Below are 19,986 nucleotides of genomic sequence, written 5' to 3'. Positions count from 1 at the left end.
GACTATTTAGGTCCTTGATACATGCCATCTAAATTTGATAAGGAGAATTACCTGTTATTGTAGGTCAATTTAACTTGATAGAATAAAAATTATTTACAGTGTTAGCGTTCAAGCATAAACTCATATATTAATATACTAAATCTTTTCTTTTTTATAGGTTATTGCCGGTACATTCAAAGAAAACACACAAAGGAAATATTAAGCAGAGCAATCTGAACCTCAAGGGGTGAGTTTGAACCATCCCCACGAAGAAAACTCTGAACCATTGCCTCCTTTGAAATTGGAGAAAGAATGATCATGTTAGCTTCCGAGCAGAGGCGTATCCAGGATTGAAATTTAATGGGTTCAATTTTGCACAAAATTAATTATACCGTTAAAATTATGGATTCAAATCTAATATTTGTTGAGATTTTAGTAGGTTTTTACATACATATCTATACTTCATGTCCAAAGTTATGGGTTCAAATGAACCTGCGGCCAAAAGGCTACATTCTCCCCTGCTTCCGAGATAGCACGATGAAGATTTCTAATGATTTTTGAGGATGTGTTCTTCACTCTTATAATGCTATCTTTCTGAAGAAACATTCAATTGGTAATTTGTTTGAGCCATTTTTCCTAGGTATTATAAGTCAAGAATGCTCTTATTTGAATTGAATTTTTTTGTAGCTATGATCCATTTCTAAGTAATGAACACTCAAAAGAGTGGTAACTTGCTTTAAGACAGTGGAATATGAGCTAGGGACAATATCCACCAAGTCAAACTGTATAGGATACAGGTTCAAATTATATTCAAGAATGTGTTTGTGCTCAATTTATATTATATATTTCTTTTCTACAACGTATAGTAGGCAGCAAGATGTTCTACGACTGGTTATAATTTGAATAGAAGAAAATGATACTATCATACTTAGAACTACGATAGTTAATTATTTATGTTCATTTGCTTAGACATTTGCGAATAATCGATATGTTTTGGCGTCAAGACTAATTTGTCTGACTGCAGCAACAGCAGCTATGATTCCTAAGACTGAAAAAACAAGGGCTATTGCCATGTTAAACCAGAAAATAGGTCTTCTCTTTGATGGTTTGAATGTCAAGTTGTAGAAGATAACAGGCAACACAAAATCAAGGGGCAAGAAACCAAATGCTCCAACCACTGCATTTATATCTCCAAAGAATGGAAGCATTGCTGCTATTGTAGTCGATATGATTACTGAAATTGATCGAGAAATTACTCTTGGAATTACATTTCTGGTAGAAAATTCACTGCTCTTTGGATCTGCAAATGCTCTCTCTAGTACTTCATTTGTTGGCTGCAAGTACACCTGCAACAAATAAACCATACCATGACACCAAGTATTAACGTTAAATCCTTTATTTCAGATTTAACTTATCAGTTTAACTTTTATACACCGAGGGATTATAAAAGAACTTTTATATTCTTAAGTCACCAAAAAGATAAATATTATAAGTAATTGTAGAAGAGGTGAAATTACTAATCTTAAAAATAAGGCAGGTTACATGATATAATATGTCAAAATACATAGTGCAAAATTCTTTACATATATAACCTAAATACTCAACTTATATATAGTTACAATGTAAAATTTTCTTATGCTATCATTATAATTTATCCTGCTAAAGCAATTATAATATGCTTTAATTTTTAGGAAACGAAGGGCTTTTAACACTTTGACCCTTCCGCCAAAAATATTTACAGCCGCTAACCAATATACATATCTCATACACTAATATATACATCCGGATGACTATTTTTTTGGATGGGCGGCTATATAAGTTAAGTTTCCAAACTGAAAACTACTTATTATAAGCCGATTACCTATAATTATCTTTTAAATGACCTGATAGTGTAAAAATACTTTATATTGTCAATATATAAAAGTTAAATTCTTTTCTTTTAGGGGCATGGAGAGGGGAAAGGTTTGTTTTTTTCCAGAATGCATTGAGAATATACATACCACAGCAACAGCGGATAGTTGGAGAATGGTGAAAATATTAGTGATGAAGATAAATGACTTTGGGACAAGATTCTGGCCATTATGTGTAAAGTTGCTGAGAATGAGGCCCTCAGCTTTGTTCCCAAATGCCCAATATCCCGAAATGGCTACACTGAAAAAAGTTGTTGATAACATGGCGTAACAAATGCATAGCCCTTTGAACATCTTCCCTTTCACCGGCGGCGCTATTGTTGCCTGTAATCACATTGCAACATATACTACTTTTCGTATACTTTTAATTTATTGAATATCTTAATATTATTCTTGTAACAACTAACCTGAATTTCAGGAATTATGCCATTTCCAAATGTGGTGGCAATAATAGCAATTGCATTAAAAATGCCAAAAATGCGAGTCTCTTTATCGCCATCGATTGAATAGTCTCTCTCAGGTCCCTTGGATGATCTTCCTAGGAATTATATTAGGAGTTGTTACAAAATTATTGCAAAAATAAGTGTTGGTAAAAATAAATGTATAAGCCTTTGCAATATAAATTAAGTACCTATGTAAATGGAACCAGCTGTGGCACAAGCACTATAAGCAAGGCAAAGTAGTAGAGAAATCAAGTTGATATGCCTAAGTGAGTGAAAAGATGGCATTTGAGCTAAGATCAACATTAGGCCTCCAAATATGACTACAAATTCATATAGCTTCATACTTCCACTTGGATTTGACAGCAAATAGATTGCCTGCCAAAAGAAAAAACACAGAAAGATAAAGAGTTACTTAACTTACAAGGAAATTATTAGCTATTCTTTACGAAATTTAAGTTATATGCACTGATATTGTAAAGATTACTGCATCATTGGTATAATGTAACATGTTATAATTGATTATTTACCCTTATTGTAATTTATCAATAAATTTCTTTATATTAAATAGGGTTACTTGACATTACTTCTTAATTGACTTGATTGCATATTATCTTTTATACAATCAGTGCGTAAAACTTAAACCTCCATTCTTGTGATAACTAAAGTTAGTTTAGTTTGGGTTCAAGAACTTACTTTCATACATTGTCCTCCCAGAAGAGTGGAACCTATGACAGCACCGTAGCATACCATGAATTGAATTGGTCCCACATAATATTTGCCCCACCTTGGTCCTGTAAAAATTCATCACTATAGGATAAATCCAGATAAATACCAATAAATAAATACATAAGAGCTAGCTTTCAAGAAAATATGCACTAGTTTGATACAGGTATACGAAGTTGGAATGAAAAAATAACTTATCTTGTTTTCTGTGCATTAATAATTAGGAAAATTACATGTTATGCCGCTCCCAAAAATAATAACAAGCAATATATATATATAAATTTTGTATATTAATATATATATAATATATGTTTTATAGATAATAAGTATATCTTTTTTTTTTGGTATATTTGACTAGCGAATATAATTATTTTTGGTGGCCGGCCAAATGTGTAACCTGCCCTTAATAATTTGTGTTATGTTAATTTTCTTCTAATGTAAATTCTGGAATCTTTTTCTTCTACTCCTACCCCTTTCGTTCACATAATTTCCTATGCAAAGTACAATGTTAGAAGTTTGTATACTTTCTGTTTCCCCGGTTCAACGAATTAATTGAGCAGTTGTCTTAAAGCGATTAGAATTTTTAGTTGTACATCTTAATTAAGAGGGATGGACTCTATCTTAATTGGGATAGGTTCCTCATCATTTAATGTTCAATCCATTTCTTTCATTGAAAACGAGGTCATTTCAATTTTTTATCATCAAGAATGGATGAACTAGTTACAAATTTTGGCCTATTATAAGGTCAAAAAACCTGTAAATTTGGTTTTAAATCGTCAAAAGACCGGAAATATTGGGAAGACATATTGTTAAGTCTTCCACGCTTTAGCTAACTTTTTTGGGTTGGGTTAGACTCAGACAAGCATATAGAATTCAAGATGTATTGGTTCAAGTTCAACCTATAAAATTCTTTGTATTGAATTCATTACAGTTTTAAAATTGCGGGTTCATTTTACTATTTGTTACTATAATTTTTGTGAATTTTATATATAAATTTATATTCCACATCAAAAGTACTTGATTTAGGTGCCTACAAATTACAACCGCCTTTAGTTAGGCTCCATTTCTTATAATGGTATCTGAGCTAGCACTATAATAACAAATTGAAGGTTTGTTCAGTATTTACATTTGATAGTAATTTAAAATGTAGTCTTACTGTGTCAGAAGAAGGATATTCGATACTGTTTGCAAATTGGTTTTTTATAAGCACTAATTTGGCTTACGAATTGCTTGGAACCCTTTGGGCAAACAAGTACGAGGAAAGGATTTCAATTTTACATTACAATAATAATAATTACTTCTCATCACAAACAAATTAGCCTGGTTATAAAAATCACCATAGTTCATGTCCCTTCATAATTCAGGGGCGGATCCAGGTGGGTGGTATGGTACCCGCTCGGTTGGTAAAATTATTATATATTTATGTATAAAAAAATTTAAACTAGATTAAATATATGATCATGCCACCCCCATTCGCAAACTAGACAAAGGTGCCATGACTGATACACCTTTTTGAAAGCTTTTCTCGTGTGTAAAATTCAAGTTGAAATTTATCTTGAACCTTGTCTGACTTTCCCTTTTCGTTGTGCTTTTTGTTTCTTTTCTCCCAATTATTTTTCTTTTTGGCTACCTCCCAATTTCCTATTTGTCGTTTGTTATTTTTATTTTTGTCCTCTATGCTATTACTTTATCTGTGATATTTAGCAAGAATACTCAAAAAAGAGCCTCCAAAATTTAAAAATTTCATAATATAAGCATTTCTCTTAATCTCAAATCTTTTAGTTTTCTTCTTTCAAAATAAAAAAACTTGGGTCTTGAATTAGATTGAGATCAAAATTAATTTATAATTTCTTTTTTTATTATAACATAAAAATTTGTGTTATTCTATGATTGTTAAATACAATTTAAATCTCTTTAGTAATAAATTATAATGAATGTTTCGCAAGCATTAAATTTATGATTTTAAGTTTTGAGATCTTGTAGTTTATCTAATTCCGCATTTACTTATCGTGTATAATTTCTCTATTGAAGTTTTTTTTTTCTTATTCTGATCGGTGGAGTTCCCTTATTAAAGATTTTATTTTTAGCATACAAAAAAGTATAGTTCCCTAGTGAAAATATTGATTTTACTTGTATTATAAATAATAAAAGTATGATTCCTTCTTTAAAATGTTAATTATATTTGCTTCTTAATGTCTGAGATGTAATTTTCATACGACAATAATAACATATATACCCAATAAAATTCCATAAGTAGGGTCTGAAAAATTGATGTAATTTTTATATTTACAAATAAAGTGCTTATTAAATTGCCCAAATAAACTAAAAAATGAACCGGACAATCGTTCCGAACAAACTATATATTAGTAGTTATTATAAGGTGTACATTAAAGGAAATTTTAGCACCCGCCACCTTTAAATCCTAGATCCGCCTCTGCCTTCATTTATACTCATCTTAGTCCAAGAAAAATATGACATACAAATGACAGTAATAAAAGACTTTAAAAGTCATTAGATGTAATTAAAGTAAACATACTAATATAACTAAACTTAATCCTATCAATTGATATAATATCGCTTTTATAAGTTTTTTTGTTCTTCAATTGAAGCTTTATGAAGGAAGAACACTTCAACTTTATCTGCAAATTTTCCAACACTTCGGGATCACTAATTTCATTAGAAAATTCTACAATCAAGTGACAATTATGGGCCCAAAGATAAGACGTGAAAGGAAGAAAAAGAAAAGATAATTTGGCCAACTCACGAGTCTTATTCTGATTACATATTTAAAACAACAAATCTCAAAAACTAATTTATGATATAAAGATTATTTAAAACCATATAACGAGACAACAAAGGGAGGAAAGAGTTATAAGGAAGACTGATTCACTCCCTTTCTAGAACTAAGGTTTATAGCTTATTCTCCGTTCCTCTAAAATTCTAACAACAATCGTAGTTTGACTTAGGTCATTCTAATTAATAATTGCAAAAGTTTAATTTAAAATTGCGATTGATCAAGTATAACTTACTATAAAACCTTTTTTAATCACAATAGCTAATAGCTCATGAATATTAATAAATTGATAAGCATGACTCTTCAAATTTGGTGGCTGCTCAAAAGAAAATCTAGGCTCGTCCCCAACCAAAAAGGAAAGAACACGAAAAAGAGAAACACAAAGCGAAGAAGAAAAGATGCAGGCAACTCAAAAAGTTGCAATATCGTTTCATCAAATGTGAAAACACATTTTATCAATTACAATAAATTTTGACAACGACTTTTTTCATATAGAATAATCCTACTTGTATCAATAGTTCTTTTGTGCAAATCTTCAAATACTATAAAAATTATTAAATTTTACTCTGGCAATAACTCAATTTCTTAATCACACACCAACGACTCGCAAGTCGCAATGACCCCACCAATTGATTTCTTTTTCTCGTTCCTTTAATGTACATCACATCACATAAATATGAAACATACACATTTCTAGTTTTTCTTTTCTACATTTATCATATGATATAAAACAGATAAATATCGGATTTAACTTAAATACATTAAAGAAATATGTTTATGTATTGTTGTAGCTTACTTATATTTAGGTTAATTTTATGCATTTACTATATACAATAGTTACGTAACTAAATTTTAGATGACCTGAAAGTTTAAAATTTTTATACGTCTATTATAAAAGTTCAAAGGTGTAAACCTCGTTACGTACCTAAAATGTTTTAAATTTATATAGAATGAAGAAATATGTTTATGTATCGTTGTAGGTTACTTACCTTATTTTTACGTAACTATTCTGCATTTATTATATATACAATAATTCGTATTAAAAATTTAGATGATCTGAAAGTGTAAAAATTTAAATGTTTCGTAACGTACCTAAAACGTCGTTGGCCATGTCACGAAATCGGAGATGGCGGCGGCCTAGGTGAGCGTGGTGTTCGAGAACCCTAGACAAGAGGTTGTATGAGTAAAATGTGACCAGAGCTCCGATCACCAAACACAGGATTCCGCCCCACCATCCAAGTGAAACAAAGGCAAAAGGAAGACTTAACAAAGGAGGAGCTACTATTGAAGTTGTCAAGTGGTAACCACAATGCACCCATGATCCTGCAAACAATTTCGTATATATGCTCACAAAATTAAAACCTTAATTCCTGTTTAATAGAAAACTGACTTCAAAACTAAATATTTGCGCTGCACATAAAAAAGACAGTCCGATGCACTAAACTCCTGCTATGCGAAGGGTTCGGGGAAAGGCCGGACCACACGGGTCGATCGTACGCAACTTTATCTTGCATTTCTGCAAGAGGTTGTTTCCATGATGTGCGTACTAAGATTAATTTTTGTTTTTGTTGGGGGAGGAGGGATGAGGGGAGTTTGTGACGTTTCCTTAAGATAACCCAGTCAACGATATTGACGATTAGCTTAGCTAAGTTTGACGATCGAAAAATTAAAACAAGACAAAAATGAAAACAGAAAAATTGAACTTGATAGTTTGACTCATAGGACATTAAATTCAATGTGGTAGTAGATGAAGACGTGAAGTTTATTAGAGTTGTCCCACTTTAATATTATTTGAATTTTTCAAACAAAAAAATTAGAGGAAAAATCTAATGGACTAGTTGTGGCAAGAACCCTAGCCAACTCGAATCAAGCTGGTCAAGAATAAACTATGAAGTTCTGCTAAGATTCTCAAGTACCTAGATAGAATTAAACTATTTATTTTTTAAACTATAAATTTCTTGGTACAACTAAAGGTCACACGAATCAAGTTTTTATAAATTATATTCTTGCTTGTTTATATAAAAAGTTCATCTATTTTGTGTATGATAATTCTTTTTGTCAGGTATATATGAAGGTAGTGGTTGTGGCAGAGTCAGAAATTCTTATAAGAGAATTCAAAAAAAATAAAATAAAAATATGCGACACTTGAGATTTAAACGTGTACTTCTCTTATTTTAAGGGGATTCAGATATTTATATATTTTTAAAAGGTTTGTTTAGATCATATCCATTGGAAGTTTCATAAAAGAAATGAATTGAGTATACAATAATAAGTGCGTGCCTCAACAAGATCATATCCTCTCAGTTAACATATCATGTCATAGAAAAATACATATTTGGTTATATAAGTAATAAGATCATCCTTCCATCTCAGGAAAAAAAAATCAATTCATTATTTCTTTGTCTCTGACCATCAAAATTTAAAGCTTTAGCACATTAATGATTGATATATAGTAGTTGAGGAACCACAGTAAATATATGGAATCAGAGAAAGGGCCAAAATTAAATAAGCCCCACCATAAAACAAGAAAGTTTGAAATTATGGCTTAAATTCTGTGTTTCTTGTTTCCTATTATAATATGACATTAATAACAATAGTGTTAAAGAATCTTTTAGTTATGTGATGATTTTTCTATTAATTGAAAAGTACTATGGTCAGCTTGTTTGAACTTTGAAGGGATAGGTTGGAAGACATCGAATTGCAGACAAGTACAAAAATAAAATAAATAAAAAACAAAAAGAGAAGGAAGAAAATCAAACTGAGAGAACCTAAGCAGAAGGCGAATGATAAGGGATGGGAAATAAAGCATTACAATTGAGAAATGTAAGTAAAAAACAAAGAAAGAAAGGGAAGAGATATACATATGAAATATCAAATACATAATAGAGATATAAAGATATTACCTTTGGATTTAAGAACAAAGAGGGCACCAGCATCAAGCTCTTTTTCTTGATCAACAGAAGAAACACTACTAACCTTAATATCTTCTTCTCCAACTGTTCCCATCTTCTCTCTTTAGTAAATATGTGTATATATAATTATGTGTACTACTATTTGTTTATGTATATCTTCTTCAAAACACCAACCCTCCCTTCTCTTTTTTATTTTTTTTGTTCTTTAAAGCAGTGGGGATGATATGGAGATGATTTAAGCAAATTATGACAGTATGGAAGTTTATATATAGTGGTATCTACTATCTATCTACCCACTTGTTTCTTTGCAAAAAGTAGTTTAGTTGGTGACGGAGTCAGAATTTTCATTAAGAGTTATCAAAATATAAAGAAATAAATACAAGAAAAAGTCTAGCTAGGAGAGTCAACATATAATAATATATACATATATAAAAAAAATTATCGAGCTACACAATGTAAGTTTCCGGACGACGGGGTGTTAGTTGACACCATTGGGATAAGGTTGCTCCGCCACTGGGTCTAGCTAGAGTTTTTTTTTTGGTTTCTTACTTGTTGTTCGGCAATTGCAGTGGGCACTGCTTAATCCGGATTCATATCGCATAAGGCTCATTAAATGAAAAAGAACTTCTTACCATTATTTTTTCCATTACCCCCGAACCAGAGATCACTAGTTATGGATGGATGGATCATATTCATCCCACCAAAACCTTAGTGGTGCCTTGGAATTTAAGGACAAAGCTAGAATGTCAGATACATGTTCTGTCAAAATCCAGTAACTTTTGTTTAAACCATATATTTATTTTAAAGAATTCATTGAATATGTATTAATTATTAATTTAGAATCTAATAAGTTAAAAGTATTAGAATTTCAAACCCACAAGCTTCGTATTTGTGCTCCATCTCTGTTTGAATTTGTCATCTAATATAAGCTGGGGTTTTAATTTTTTTTTTCTTTCTATTTTTCTCATTTGCACACTACTCACTAGCCTTACCAATAATAACTAGTTAAACAACATCATCTACTTTTACTAAATAAATTCTCGGCCAAATAGATGTACGACCCCTTAAACTTGGCTCCAGTTTTCATTTTGACACCTTAACTTAGCTCTTTTCCTATTGAACACTTTAACTGTACTTTGGACTATACCATTTAAACACAATGTATGACCGGGCTGTAAAAATTTAAGCGCGTGCTTTTAAACGCTTCCCACGTGAAATAATATACCAATAATAGTCTGACACGTGTTTATTTATCCAGGTCGGATAAAAAATCCCGTTTTACCTTACCCACATACCTCGCCTCACTTAATCAATCTTCCACCCAAAATCCCCTTTCTTTAGCCTAATAAACCCTAATAAACTACATTGAGACCGATTCTCGGTGGAATCTTCATCGATTTTGAATTAGATTCAACTGTCTGTCAACTATTTGGCCATTATATTACTAATACGGGTAATCGTTTGCTTCTTTTGACTGTGGTGGTGAGTGGAGTTGGTCGTAATTGGAGTTGGTCGTGACTGGAGTTGGTCGTGACTGAAGTTTCGAGGGTTTAGACATGTCTGCAGACGAATATATTCTTGTCGATTTTCACCATGGTGGACATATTGTCAAGGATCCTATCCCGAGATATGTAGGAGATGGGTGAGGATGGTCACATGATAGACAAAGACCACTTTTCTCTTTTTGAGCTTCTGTCCTACGCAAAAGATATGGGTTATGCTGAGGTAGAGGGTTTTTATTTAATTAATGCTAAATCTAATGACTTTGTCTTGATTGAAAATGATGAATAACTATATAATATAGTTTGTCACCTTAATCATCTTGATCATTTAGATTTGTATATTAAGCATGTAATTAATGAGCCTGTGTTGCTTGATGAGACTGTCCCATGTGGCCTTTTATGTGGGCCAGAAGTTGTTGAACCAAGTGAAAATACATTAAATAAAGAGGCTAGGGAAACATCTACTGTTCCAGAGGATATAAATGTCCAAGAAAGTACTGCAGATAACACATTTGTGCCTGAGGAAAATCTAGCTGATGTTGGGGTTGCAGGTGAGAATTTACAAGGGGCTGAAGAAACAACAAACATAGATGCTAGTTTGGCATCAGATCTGTCAAGTAGTGAGTCTGAATTAGATAAAATTCCTGATGAAGATGATAGTGATGTGAATGAAGAGCTCACTTCATTAAGGCATGAAAGAAGAAAGAAGAAAAAACAGAAGAAACAAAGAAAGAAACCTACTCCAACTGAAGAGATTATTCTGGGAGAAGCTGGAATAGATAAAGGCTTTGAGGATATTGGCAGACCATCTAAGGAGGACATGTTTGCTGGAAAATTAAGAGGGGATGAAGACTACTACACCAGTTCTGATATTGGAATTGATGATAGCACAGATGAGTTAGATGTTTTAGTTGAAAGAGGTATTGACTTACCTCCTAGAAGGAGAAGTAAAAAGGTAAGGTTTGACCCTGACTGTTACCTTGCTATTTTTGAGCTTGGTATGGTATTTGAAAATGCTATAGAGTTTAGAAAAGCAGTAGCCTCATATGCTGTGGAGAATAAAGTGCAACTAACAAAGTGCAACTATCAATTAGGCCTAATGAAAATGATAGGGTTAGAGTTAAGTGTAAAGGAGTCAAGTGTAATTGGGAATTGTATGCAAGCAATTATGGAGATTCATGTAACTTTACTGTGAAGAAGTACCATCCAGCTCATAAGTGCAACACCAAAAATAAGAACAAATTATGTACTTCTAAGTACATTGCCAATAAGTATAAAGATAGGATTATTTTCCAGCCAAATATTAAGTTGTGGGAGATTCGGGATTTGGTCAGGGATAAGTTAGGTTTGTATGTTGGAAGGACTGTTTGTTACAGGGCTAAGTGTAGGGTGATAAGTCAATTCATGGGTGACTGGAGGATGAAATTTAACAGACTTGCTGATTATGCTGATATTATTAAGCAAACAAATCCTGGGAGTTCATGCTGGATCAGAACAAATAGTGAGACTATTCCTGGCAAGAATTTGTTTGTCTATTTCTATCTATGTTTAGATGCTTTGAAAAGAGGATGGTTAGAAGGGTGCAGAAGGATTATAGGATTTGATGGCTGTTTTCTAAAGGGAATCTGCAAGGGTGAGTTACTTGTTGCAGTTGGTAGAAATGGGAACAATCAAATGTTTCCTTTTGCATGGGCTGTAGTTGATCAAGAGACAAAACACTCCTGGAGTAATCCATCCTCTATATGTGAGGATACAAGTGTTGTCAAAAGATAAAGCAACAACCAATCAACTGGGCTTGGTAGAGGAAGAGGAGGAGGAAGAGGCCATGGACTAGGTAGGGGAAAAGGAAGAGGAACTACACCAAGAGGAGGCTCGGCTAATGCAACAACCATTGGACATAAAAGGCCAAGGCATACTGGTTTTGGGATTTTCACTGACACTATGACTGGAACTACTATCCTGAATGTAAGGGTGTATAGTTTATTATAATGCAATTTTGTGGGCTGGAATTGTTCTGTTTTTACTAATTCATTGTATTTTACAGCCTGGTATATCATCTGAGAGAGTCATATCAGCTGGGACATTCAAGGATACATCTGAAACTAACATAGACATTGGATTTAACCCCCCCTCCCCCCCCACAAATTGAAGTTTAAAGGAAGAAATACAGTGACAAGGTCACAACTTCAGCAAATGAGTGCATCAAGGAAAAAAGGTTCTTCAAGTCAAACAAGTTCAACTGCATCTACACTGTAAAGCAAACCCGTTTTTATTTATGTTATCTAAGATGTCACTACCAATGTTTTGTTTGGGAAGTTATGCTCTATTAGAATTTACTAGTTTGGGTAGTTATATGTTTGGGAAAACAATGCTCTATTTTTTGTAATTTGTAGACCAAAATAATGCTCTATTTTTGAACTTGGATGTAATGCTAGTCCATCACATTATGCAATAGAATGTTTAGGCAGTTATGTTTTCAATTCATGAATATGAATTTGCATTTCATTCATAACACATTATGGAAGTGCAGCTGAACTTAAATTTGCATTAAAAATTAGTTATTTCCATTTCATTCATAATAAGAAAGTGTACATTAACAAAAGGCCAAATTCCTAGTACCTACTTCCAACATACTACATTTTTCTTGAACTAATAGCAGCAACTACAACACTATTAGCACCAGCATATCATAAAAATACTACATTATTCTTCAAACTACCAGCATTACCAAAGCCAAATCCATAGAAATAATACCACCACCACAACAAATAACCACTTCAACCGCGCAACAGTTTTCTCAGTTCTTTCGACTCTCTTCAACAGACCCCGTATAACCCTCTTAGCTTGGTCAGATATTTCATCATCATGCCATCTGAAATATTTGCAGCCACCTCGACTCTACAAAATTTAAAAAGAAATGTGGCCAAAAAAATTAAAAACAGATTTCTTTATTAAGAAATTCAAGGGTCTAACAAAAACAATACGATCGACTTACTAATTTACAATCATAAAATCGGCGACCTGGGTTTGCAGATGACCATAATATAGTCAATGGTGCATTAAATCCACAGTGAAAATTTTTTATTCCATTTCGAGAAGTTGTTGATTTTTGTGACATGGAACTGATAAACGAGAAAGATGATGAAGAAATCAGATCAAGATTCAAGCTTGGGCACCTAAGCTTCAGTAGAAGGGAACAATGGCGAATTTGCAAGGGAAGAAGACGAAAGAGGAATTAAGGCATTCTTGAGAGAAAAAATGGGAAAATCGGGTGTTTAAAAGTGGGTCTAACGGGTGGGTTTTATTTTTACCGTTGGAATATCCACCTAAGCAAATATCAATAACATTCACACGCTTATCATGTGTGGACATAACGCTCCTTTGGCCGGACATACATTGTATTTAAATGGTATACACCAAAATAGAATTAAAGTGTTCAATAGGAAAAGCGCTAAATTTAGGTGTCGAAATGGAAACTGGAGCCAAGTTTAAGGGGCCGTCAAAGTGATTTGAAAGTCGGATATCGAACCCAAAAATACTTAGATTAATCGTTAACTAAGCTAACTAAAATCAATTAACTATTTAAGATAATCAAAAATATTATTTTTCTACTAAACTACGTTTGCAGAAATTGAACAAGTAATTAGCTAATTTATCAGGGATGCAAATGTGTGTGTTTTGATTTTACTCAGAGGAGGTGAAGATTCGAGGGTTGTGGTCAGTTTATCAATCCTGTTAAGTTCAATGACCACACTTGTTAATCCAGATTATCAATGGTTGCTACATTGTTTATATGAATAGTGATCACACCCAACTATGCCTTATAAAAAGGACTAAGCGGTCATTGCAAATATAATCCGGTTTACAAGTCCGGAGTCGAATCCCACAAGGAATTAACCTATCAAATACAGCTACTAGACTCGCACAAATTCACACAATCAATCTTCAGAAGGATTTAAGTAACAGATTAGTTTTTACTAACTAAATATTACGTAATTAAAATGTAATAATTAACAACTAACTATGAACATATTGTAAACAAGAATTGGAATGACCTAAGATTGTGATTTCCCCTATTGTCGGAATCTTTTCCGCTACGTTTTCTACAAGTTTGCCTAAGTCTTCTCTACCGATCATGAGCACTCTAACTGTCGTAACTCTCTCCCGAGTAATTACCACAATTACTAAACATATTCTCCTGAATTACTCTAGCTAGCATTAAGCACAGCTCACTCAGATCGCACCAAGGTTTCGTTATCCCTAAACCCACCTTTAAACCTCCGTATTGATCCCTCATATACGTTTAGGAGTGATGTTGTTTAACAACTACCTAAATATGCACTCTCTCCTAAGTAATACATACTAAATAGGCACAGCTAATTGAAGGCCTTTCAATCAACCACAAGAATAATATAGTTGAACAAATAGAGAAAATACTACGGCAAATCTATATTAACATAACAAGAAAATCATCCTTCACTAGGTTCCATCAAAACCTTAGATTAGGAATTTAGCTACTCATACTCATAATAACAATATTCCAAATATTTTGCATAATTAAAATACAGAGTAAAGATGAAAAGATGTAAAAATGATGATTCTAACTCCAAGGAGTGATTCCACAAGCTCTTCTTGCCTCTAGCTGCCCAAAAAGGTTTTGGCTGCTCCAAAAACTGGTCTCCAAGTGGTGTTTTAGGTCTATTTATATGTGTAGAAGAAACCTTAAACGTGTGGGCCGGGTCTTAGTCAAACCCGGAACGAATTAAGTCTTCAAAACTCGGATTGGACCTGGCGTTAGGCCTGGTGTCGCCAGCCTAACGCCTGGCCTCGCCAAGCTAAAGCCTGGTCCAGCCTGGCCTTAGGCTGGCCTCGCCAGGCTAAAGTCTGGTCCAGCCTGGCCTTAGGCTGGCCTCGCCAGGCTAAACCCTGGTCTCTCCTTTTCACTGTTCTCGAGGACACTTTCAACGTTTAAGTATCCCTTTTGCTCTACTTTAATCTCCAATTCACCTACACATAAAATAGACTCCATTATACACAAATAAAGTATAATTTATCATTAAAGCATGTAAAATACAAGGCACATAATGTACGAAATTATGGAATTATAGCCACACATCAATACCCCTTACTTAAACATTGCTCGTCCTCGAGCAATCAAACTACACTTATAGATACGGCCTTTTTAAGCAATTCTCCTAACTCATTATACCAAGAATTTTTAAAACAGTTTAATCACACAAGTGTGACATCTTCGCCTCAAGATTCGACTCACAAATACCATGCCTTATTCACAATTCACTTACTTACTCTGACATGGATATCAACAACATTACCTTTCCTTTATGAGTCATGTGCCCTCACTCAATCAAAGAGCTTAGTTCCACACACAATAAATTTTTAAGAACATAGGAACTCAAGATAGAAAAAATTCACCCGCTCTCAGAAATAACATTCATATGCTACAAATGATGCACCATAGGCTTGCCCGTAGTGTAATACTCTACGAATCGAGTTCATTCAGTCTAAGATCAAGTAGGACTTTCATTGGTTGTAATGTAGGCTGCGAGTCGGGTATGATACATTTGGATATGAGTGACTACACTTCCCTTAGCACTTTAATACATATACTTTAACACACATCCCATACTTGTGCCAAACCAAACATTCCACCTTCACTTCATTTTATATTACCCCATATTTCTTTAAGCATAATTACATTAAGAGTCGCCACTTTTCAACGAATATTCTCTTCAATTTTTTTTTTATTTTTATTTTTCGATTCAAGCAGCTCTTACTTTTTCAAAACAGTTCACCTTTCTCCTTATTTCATTAGTTTCACTCAAAAACCAAACCAATCACCCCACACTTTAACTTTTACAAAGTTCATAACAATTCAAGTACTCATTCGAGGTGAAAAGGTTCAAATAGACGGTTAATTCAAACAATTGGGTAAGGCTTGTAGTGTGGTAGTTGCCAAAGAAACATGATTACAGGCTCAAAGGGGTTAACTATGTTACATAACTTTTAGGTGGGTAAACTATATATATCTGGCTTAACAAAGAAATACCTATATCACTTCTCAGACTGAACAAGACTACTATTTCGCTTTGCACATACACAGGGCAAGTTCTAGACATCAAATGCAATGCACAGAATACATACAAAACTCACACACGCATGGCACATAACTAACTCAGGATTGGTTTCATCGCGACACTCCAGTCAAAGCAGCTAAGCAAAATTAGGAATTTACGATTTAAGGTACTTATGCGAGAGTCAAAAATCGAGCCTAAGCGCACAACCTTAGTGCTAACTATTCTCAAGGCATAACAAAGCTAAGAGATATTGCTATAATTAAATGCATAGCTTCGTGGTTCCTACTCCTAAAAGTTAAAACTAACTACGCCCGGTTCAACTAAAAGCCCCTGGAAAAGAACCGCGGCCCAAAGAAAAACCAAGGGGGAATTACTATACTACCTGCACACAACAAAAAAAAAATCTTTTTATTTTTTATTTTTAGCCAAATCAATTACTAAACTACTAACAACACATACTAACACGATTAACACCCCACACTAAATGACTAAAATTAACCATGTACAAGTCCCCACCCCATACTTAGATCATGCAATGTCCTCAGTGCATGCACAAAATGACAAAACAAGAAAAATGAGTAGGGTGTGAAGAGACTCCCTGATCAAGCAGCCGCTTCATCCTCTGAAGATTTCCACTCCTCATCATGTTCGTCCTCCTCCTCCTCATCATCTCCCTCACCATCTGACTGCTCTGGCTCAGCTTCAGACTACTCCAATGTGTTGATATCCTCATCATTGGGTAGTCTGTTTCCATATCCTAACCCAACCAGCTGCTGGGCATGAGCATTGAGCGGGTACCGGTGCTCCAATTCAGTTCGCTCCTCAGATGTGGCCTGTCGACCTCCTATCCTTAGCTGCAAATCCATCATCCCATAGAGATGGGCCATAAAATTATCATCCCGAGTGTTGCGCTTGGTACTTGTCAACGAAGTCATGGCAGTCTCTTCTTTCAGTCGGAGGCTAGTGATGTCCGTTTGTCGTAGGGGCTGATCAATGGTGTGGTCAAACTCTGGCTCCTCCTCAACCTCCTCGTGTCTTAAGTACTGAGTTAGAAAATTGGCAAATGGCATTCGATCGATCTTTTTACTTGTTCTGACTATAGACATCTGGTAGCGAATTAGATGACCCGCATTTACCCTTTGACCCGTCATGAGGAAGTAGAGTACACAAGTCCTCTCACGGCTAATGAGTGTGTCATGATTGCACGGTAAGAGCTATGCATTTATCAGATTAAGCCACACTTGAGCCTCCGCCCTTATATTCTTTTTGGGAAACCTCTTGTGGCGATTAGTTATCTTATCGCGGACCCATGCTGCCGTAGAATCGGCACCACAAAGCATGTGTCTCAACTCCCTGTATGTAGGCCGGCGAATGAAGTGGTCTAATGGCTCCACAGGAACATCCGGAGTACCTAAAAAGTTACATATGGCCGTGGGTGAGAAATCTATCAATCATCCACGAATCAGCACCATCTGTTCACTACTCTGTGGATCAAACCCTGCATAAAATTCTCGGACTAAGTTGAGATTAATGTTCCCTGTGTTCTCGAATACATAGCTCAACCCCATATCCTAAATGCCCCTCCAAATTGCCTGATACTTTGCTTTCAAGCTGTGTTCATTGATAGCTGCTTCCGGGTGTACATGTTTAGGTCTACAATGCCTGTATCAATCCTTAGTGTGCGGTGGTATGCTGTTGATGCCAAACTCCCTTTGGCCTTGTGGTTGTTGACGCATAGCTGCTATAGCTGCCACAACTTGTATTCCACTTAGATTGGAGGTAGACCCCCCCCCCTTCTCTTCTTTGGGGGAGGTACTGAGGTCGCCTTTACTTTAGCCGGCTCAGTGGGAGTAGCCTTGGATTTTTCGTTGTCTTTTCTGGGAGGCATCGTTGTTCCTACACAAATAAGCAGTAGTCAGATAAAACTGCATTACACACTACACACATAATTTTTCCCGGCTTCCCGAGGTTACTCAGACTTCACCTCGTCTTTCCTTAATATTAGAATCAAAGAACAATACATGGGTTACCCGCGAGCCACCCCACACTTAAGATTTTATCATGGTGTATGACTTCATAACACTAGTCTATTAATCTCGGAGACTCAGGCTCCAATGGGGACAAGGAATGCCATTGAGGCATTATATCAAACACTTAACGTGCAATAGTGCCATGGTATTTCTTATGGACATGAGGGATTGCCTCATCCTCCCAAATCGGCTTGGGGGTTCCGTACTACCACATGTTTTCATAATCGCAGCACCATTCCTATGGGGTTTCATGGGGTTGGGGCACACAAACTCAATACCACAATGAAGAACAACCACCAATTTTTGTGTGTAATATTGTACATGTACCTCTGTCGAAATTGCAAAGGGAATAAGTGAAATCATACCTTTGAAGCTTTTGAGTGGAAGAAGATGCATGAGAATTTCTGATTAGTGTGAAAGAATAGCAAGACTAAACTTGACTTCAATGGGGATGGGGGATACCACTATGGCAAAGCGTTGTTGAGTGTTTGTGGGTGAGGGCAATTCATGCAGTGTGTTTGGTTGAGAGCAACATTGATGAGAAGATGTGTGTGTTTGTGAATTTCTTTTCTAAAGCTTGATATGTTTTGGTTTAAGTGAGGTTAGGGTTGTGTGTATTGTGTTCAGTGTTTAAGGGAGGTGTAATGTGAGGAGGTTCGACTAAAATAACGTGAGCTGGCCAAAATAACTTACCTGGCGTCGCCTGGCCCAGTACCTGGCATTAGCCAGGCGTCGCCAGCCTAAGGCCAGGCAGACCCTGGCGTTAGCCGGGCGTCACCAGCCTAAGGCCAGGCAAACCCTGGTGTTAGCCAGGCGTCGCCAGCCCCAGCGCCTGTTATCCGTTAGTTGATGCTGAAACGCTGTTCGACTTGCCCAACTCGCCTGCAAACTTGTTAGTACCTAAAAACAAAACCAAAACAAGCAAAAATTCTAACTACACTAAAAATCAACTACGAATTGAGTTGCCTCCCAACGAGTGCCTGATTTAACGTCGTGGCACGACGCAGATAATTGCACTTAAGGCTCACTTAACCTTGGTGGCTCGAGCAAATGAGTCACCAATACTACCTTCACATCTTCCATGCCCAAATAATGTTTTAACCTGTGCCCATTGACTCTAAACATGCGAGAGTCATTTGATGCAGCAATCTCTATGGCTCCGGTGGGGTGAATCTCCACCACACTAAATGGTCCCGACCATCGTGACTTTAACTTACCCGGGAATAACCTCAACCTCGAGTTGTATAGCAATACCTTATCTCCGGGTTTAAAACTCCGCTCAAGAATATTTTTATCATGCATTATTTTTATTCTCTCCTTGTATAATCTTGTGCTCTCAAAAGTGTGGTAACGAAATTCATCAAGCTCGTGCAGCTCTGTGACTCTACTTGTGCCCGCAGCTTCTATATCAAGATTCAACTGTCGCAGTGCCCATAAAGCTCTATGCTCCAACTCCACTGGTAGGTGACATGCCTTCCCAAATACCAATTTATATGGTGTCATACCAATCGGAGTTTTGAAAGCTGTACGATAGGCCCAGAGTGCATCATCTAACTTTCTTGCCCAATCCGTTCTTGTAGCATTCACAGTCTTTGTCA

General features: G+C 35.3%; 1 protein-coding gene across 1 annotated transcript; it reads right to left on the bottom strand.

Annotated features, from left to right (window-relative positions):
* Positions 1 to 877: 877 nt before the first annotated feature.
* LOC107780497 (GABA transporter 1) lies at positions 878 to 8,983 on the bottom strand. The gene is made up of 7 exons (XM_016601047.2): positions 8,753 to 8,983; positions 6,942 to 7,172; positions 3,026 to 3,123; positions 2,521 to 2,707; positions 2,297 to 2,427; positions 1,980 to 2,213; positions 878 to 1,325 (listed from the first exon to the last, which is right to left on the bottom strand). The coding sequence occupies exons 1-7, from the start codon at positions 8,853 to 8,855 to the stop codon at positions 945 to 947; spliced, it is 1,365 nt and encodes a 454-aa protein (XP_016456533.1). The 5' UTR covers positions 8,856 to 8,983; the 3' UTR covers positions 878 to 944.
* Positions 8,984 to 19,986: the final 11,003 nt, after the last annotated feature.

Source organism: Nicotiana tabacum, chromosome 9, assembly GCF_000715075.1.
Source record: "Nicotiana tabacum cultivar K326 chromosome 9, ASM71507v2, whole genome shotgun sequence".
Classification (NCBI taxonomy): Eukaryota; Viridiplantae; Streptophyta; class Magnoliopsida; order Solanales; family Solanaceae; genus Nicotiana; species Nicotiana tabacum.
This window is presented reverse-complemented; position numbering and strand designations above follow the sequence as displayed.

Excerpts from the sequence above, each read along its gene's own strand:
- LOC107780497 (XM_016601047.2), bottom strand. The coding sequence starts at position 8,855 with ATGGGAACAGTTGGAGAAGAAGATATTAAGGTTAGTAGTGTTTCTTCT. Across the intron at positions 3,124-6,941 it reads CATGGCCAACGACGTTTTAG|GACCAAGGTGGGGCAAATAT; the intron begins GTACGTTACGAA and ends GAATTTTTACAG. Across the intron at positions 2,214-2,296 it reads GCATAATTCCTGAAATTCAG|GCAACAATAGCGCCGCCGGT; the intron begins GTTAGTTGTTAC and ends ATGTGATTACAG.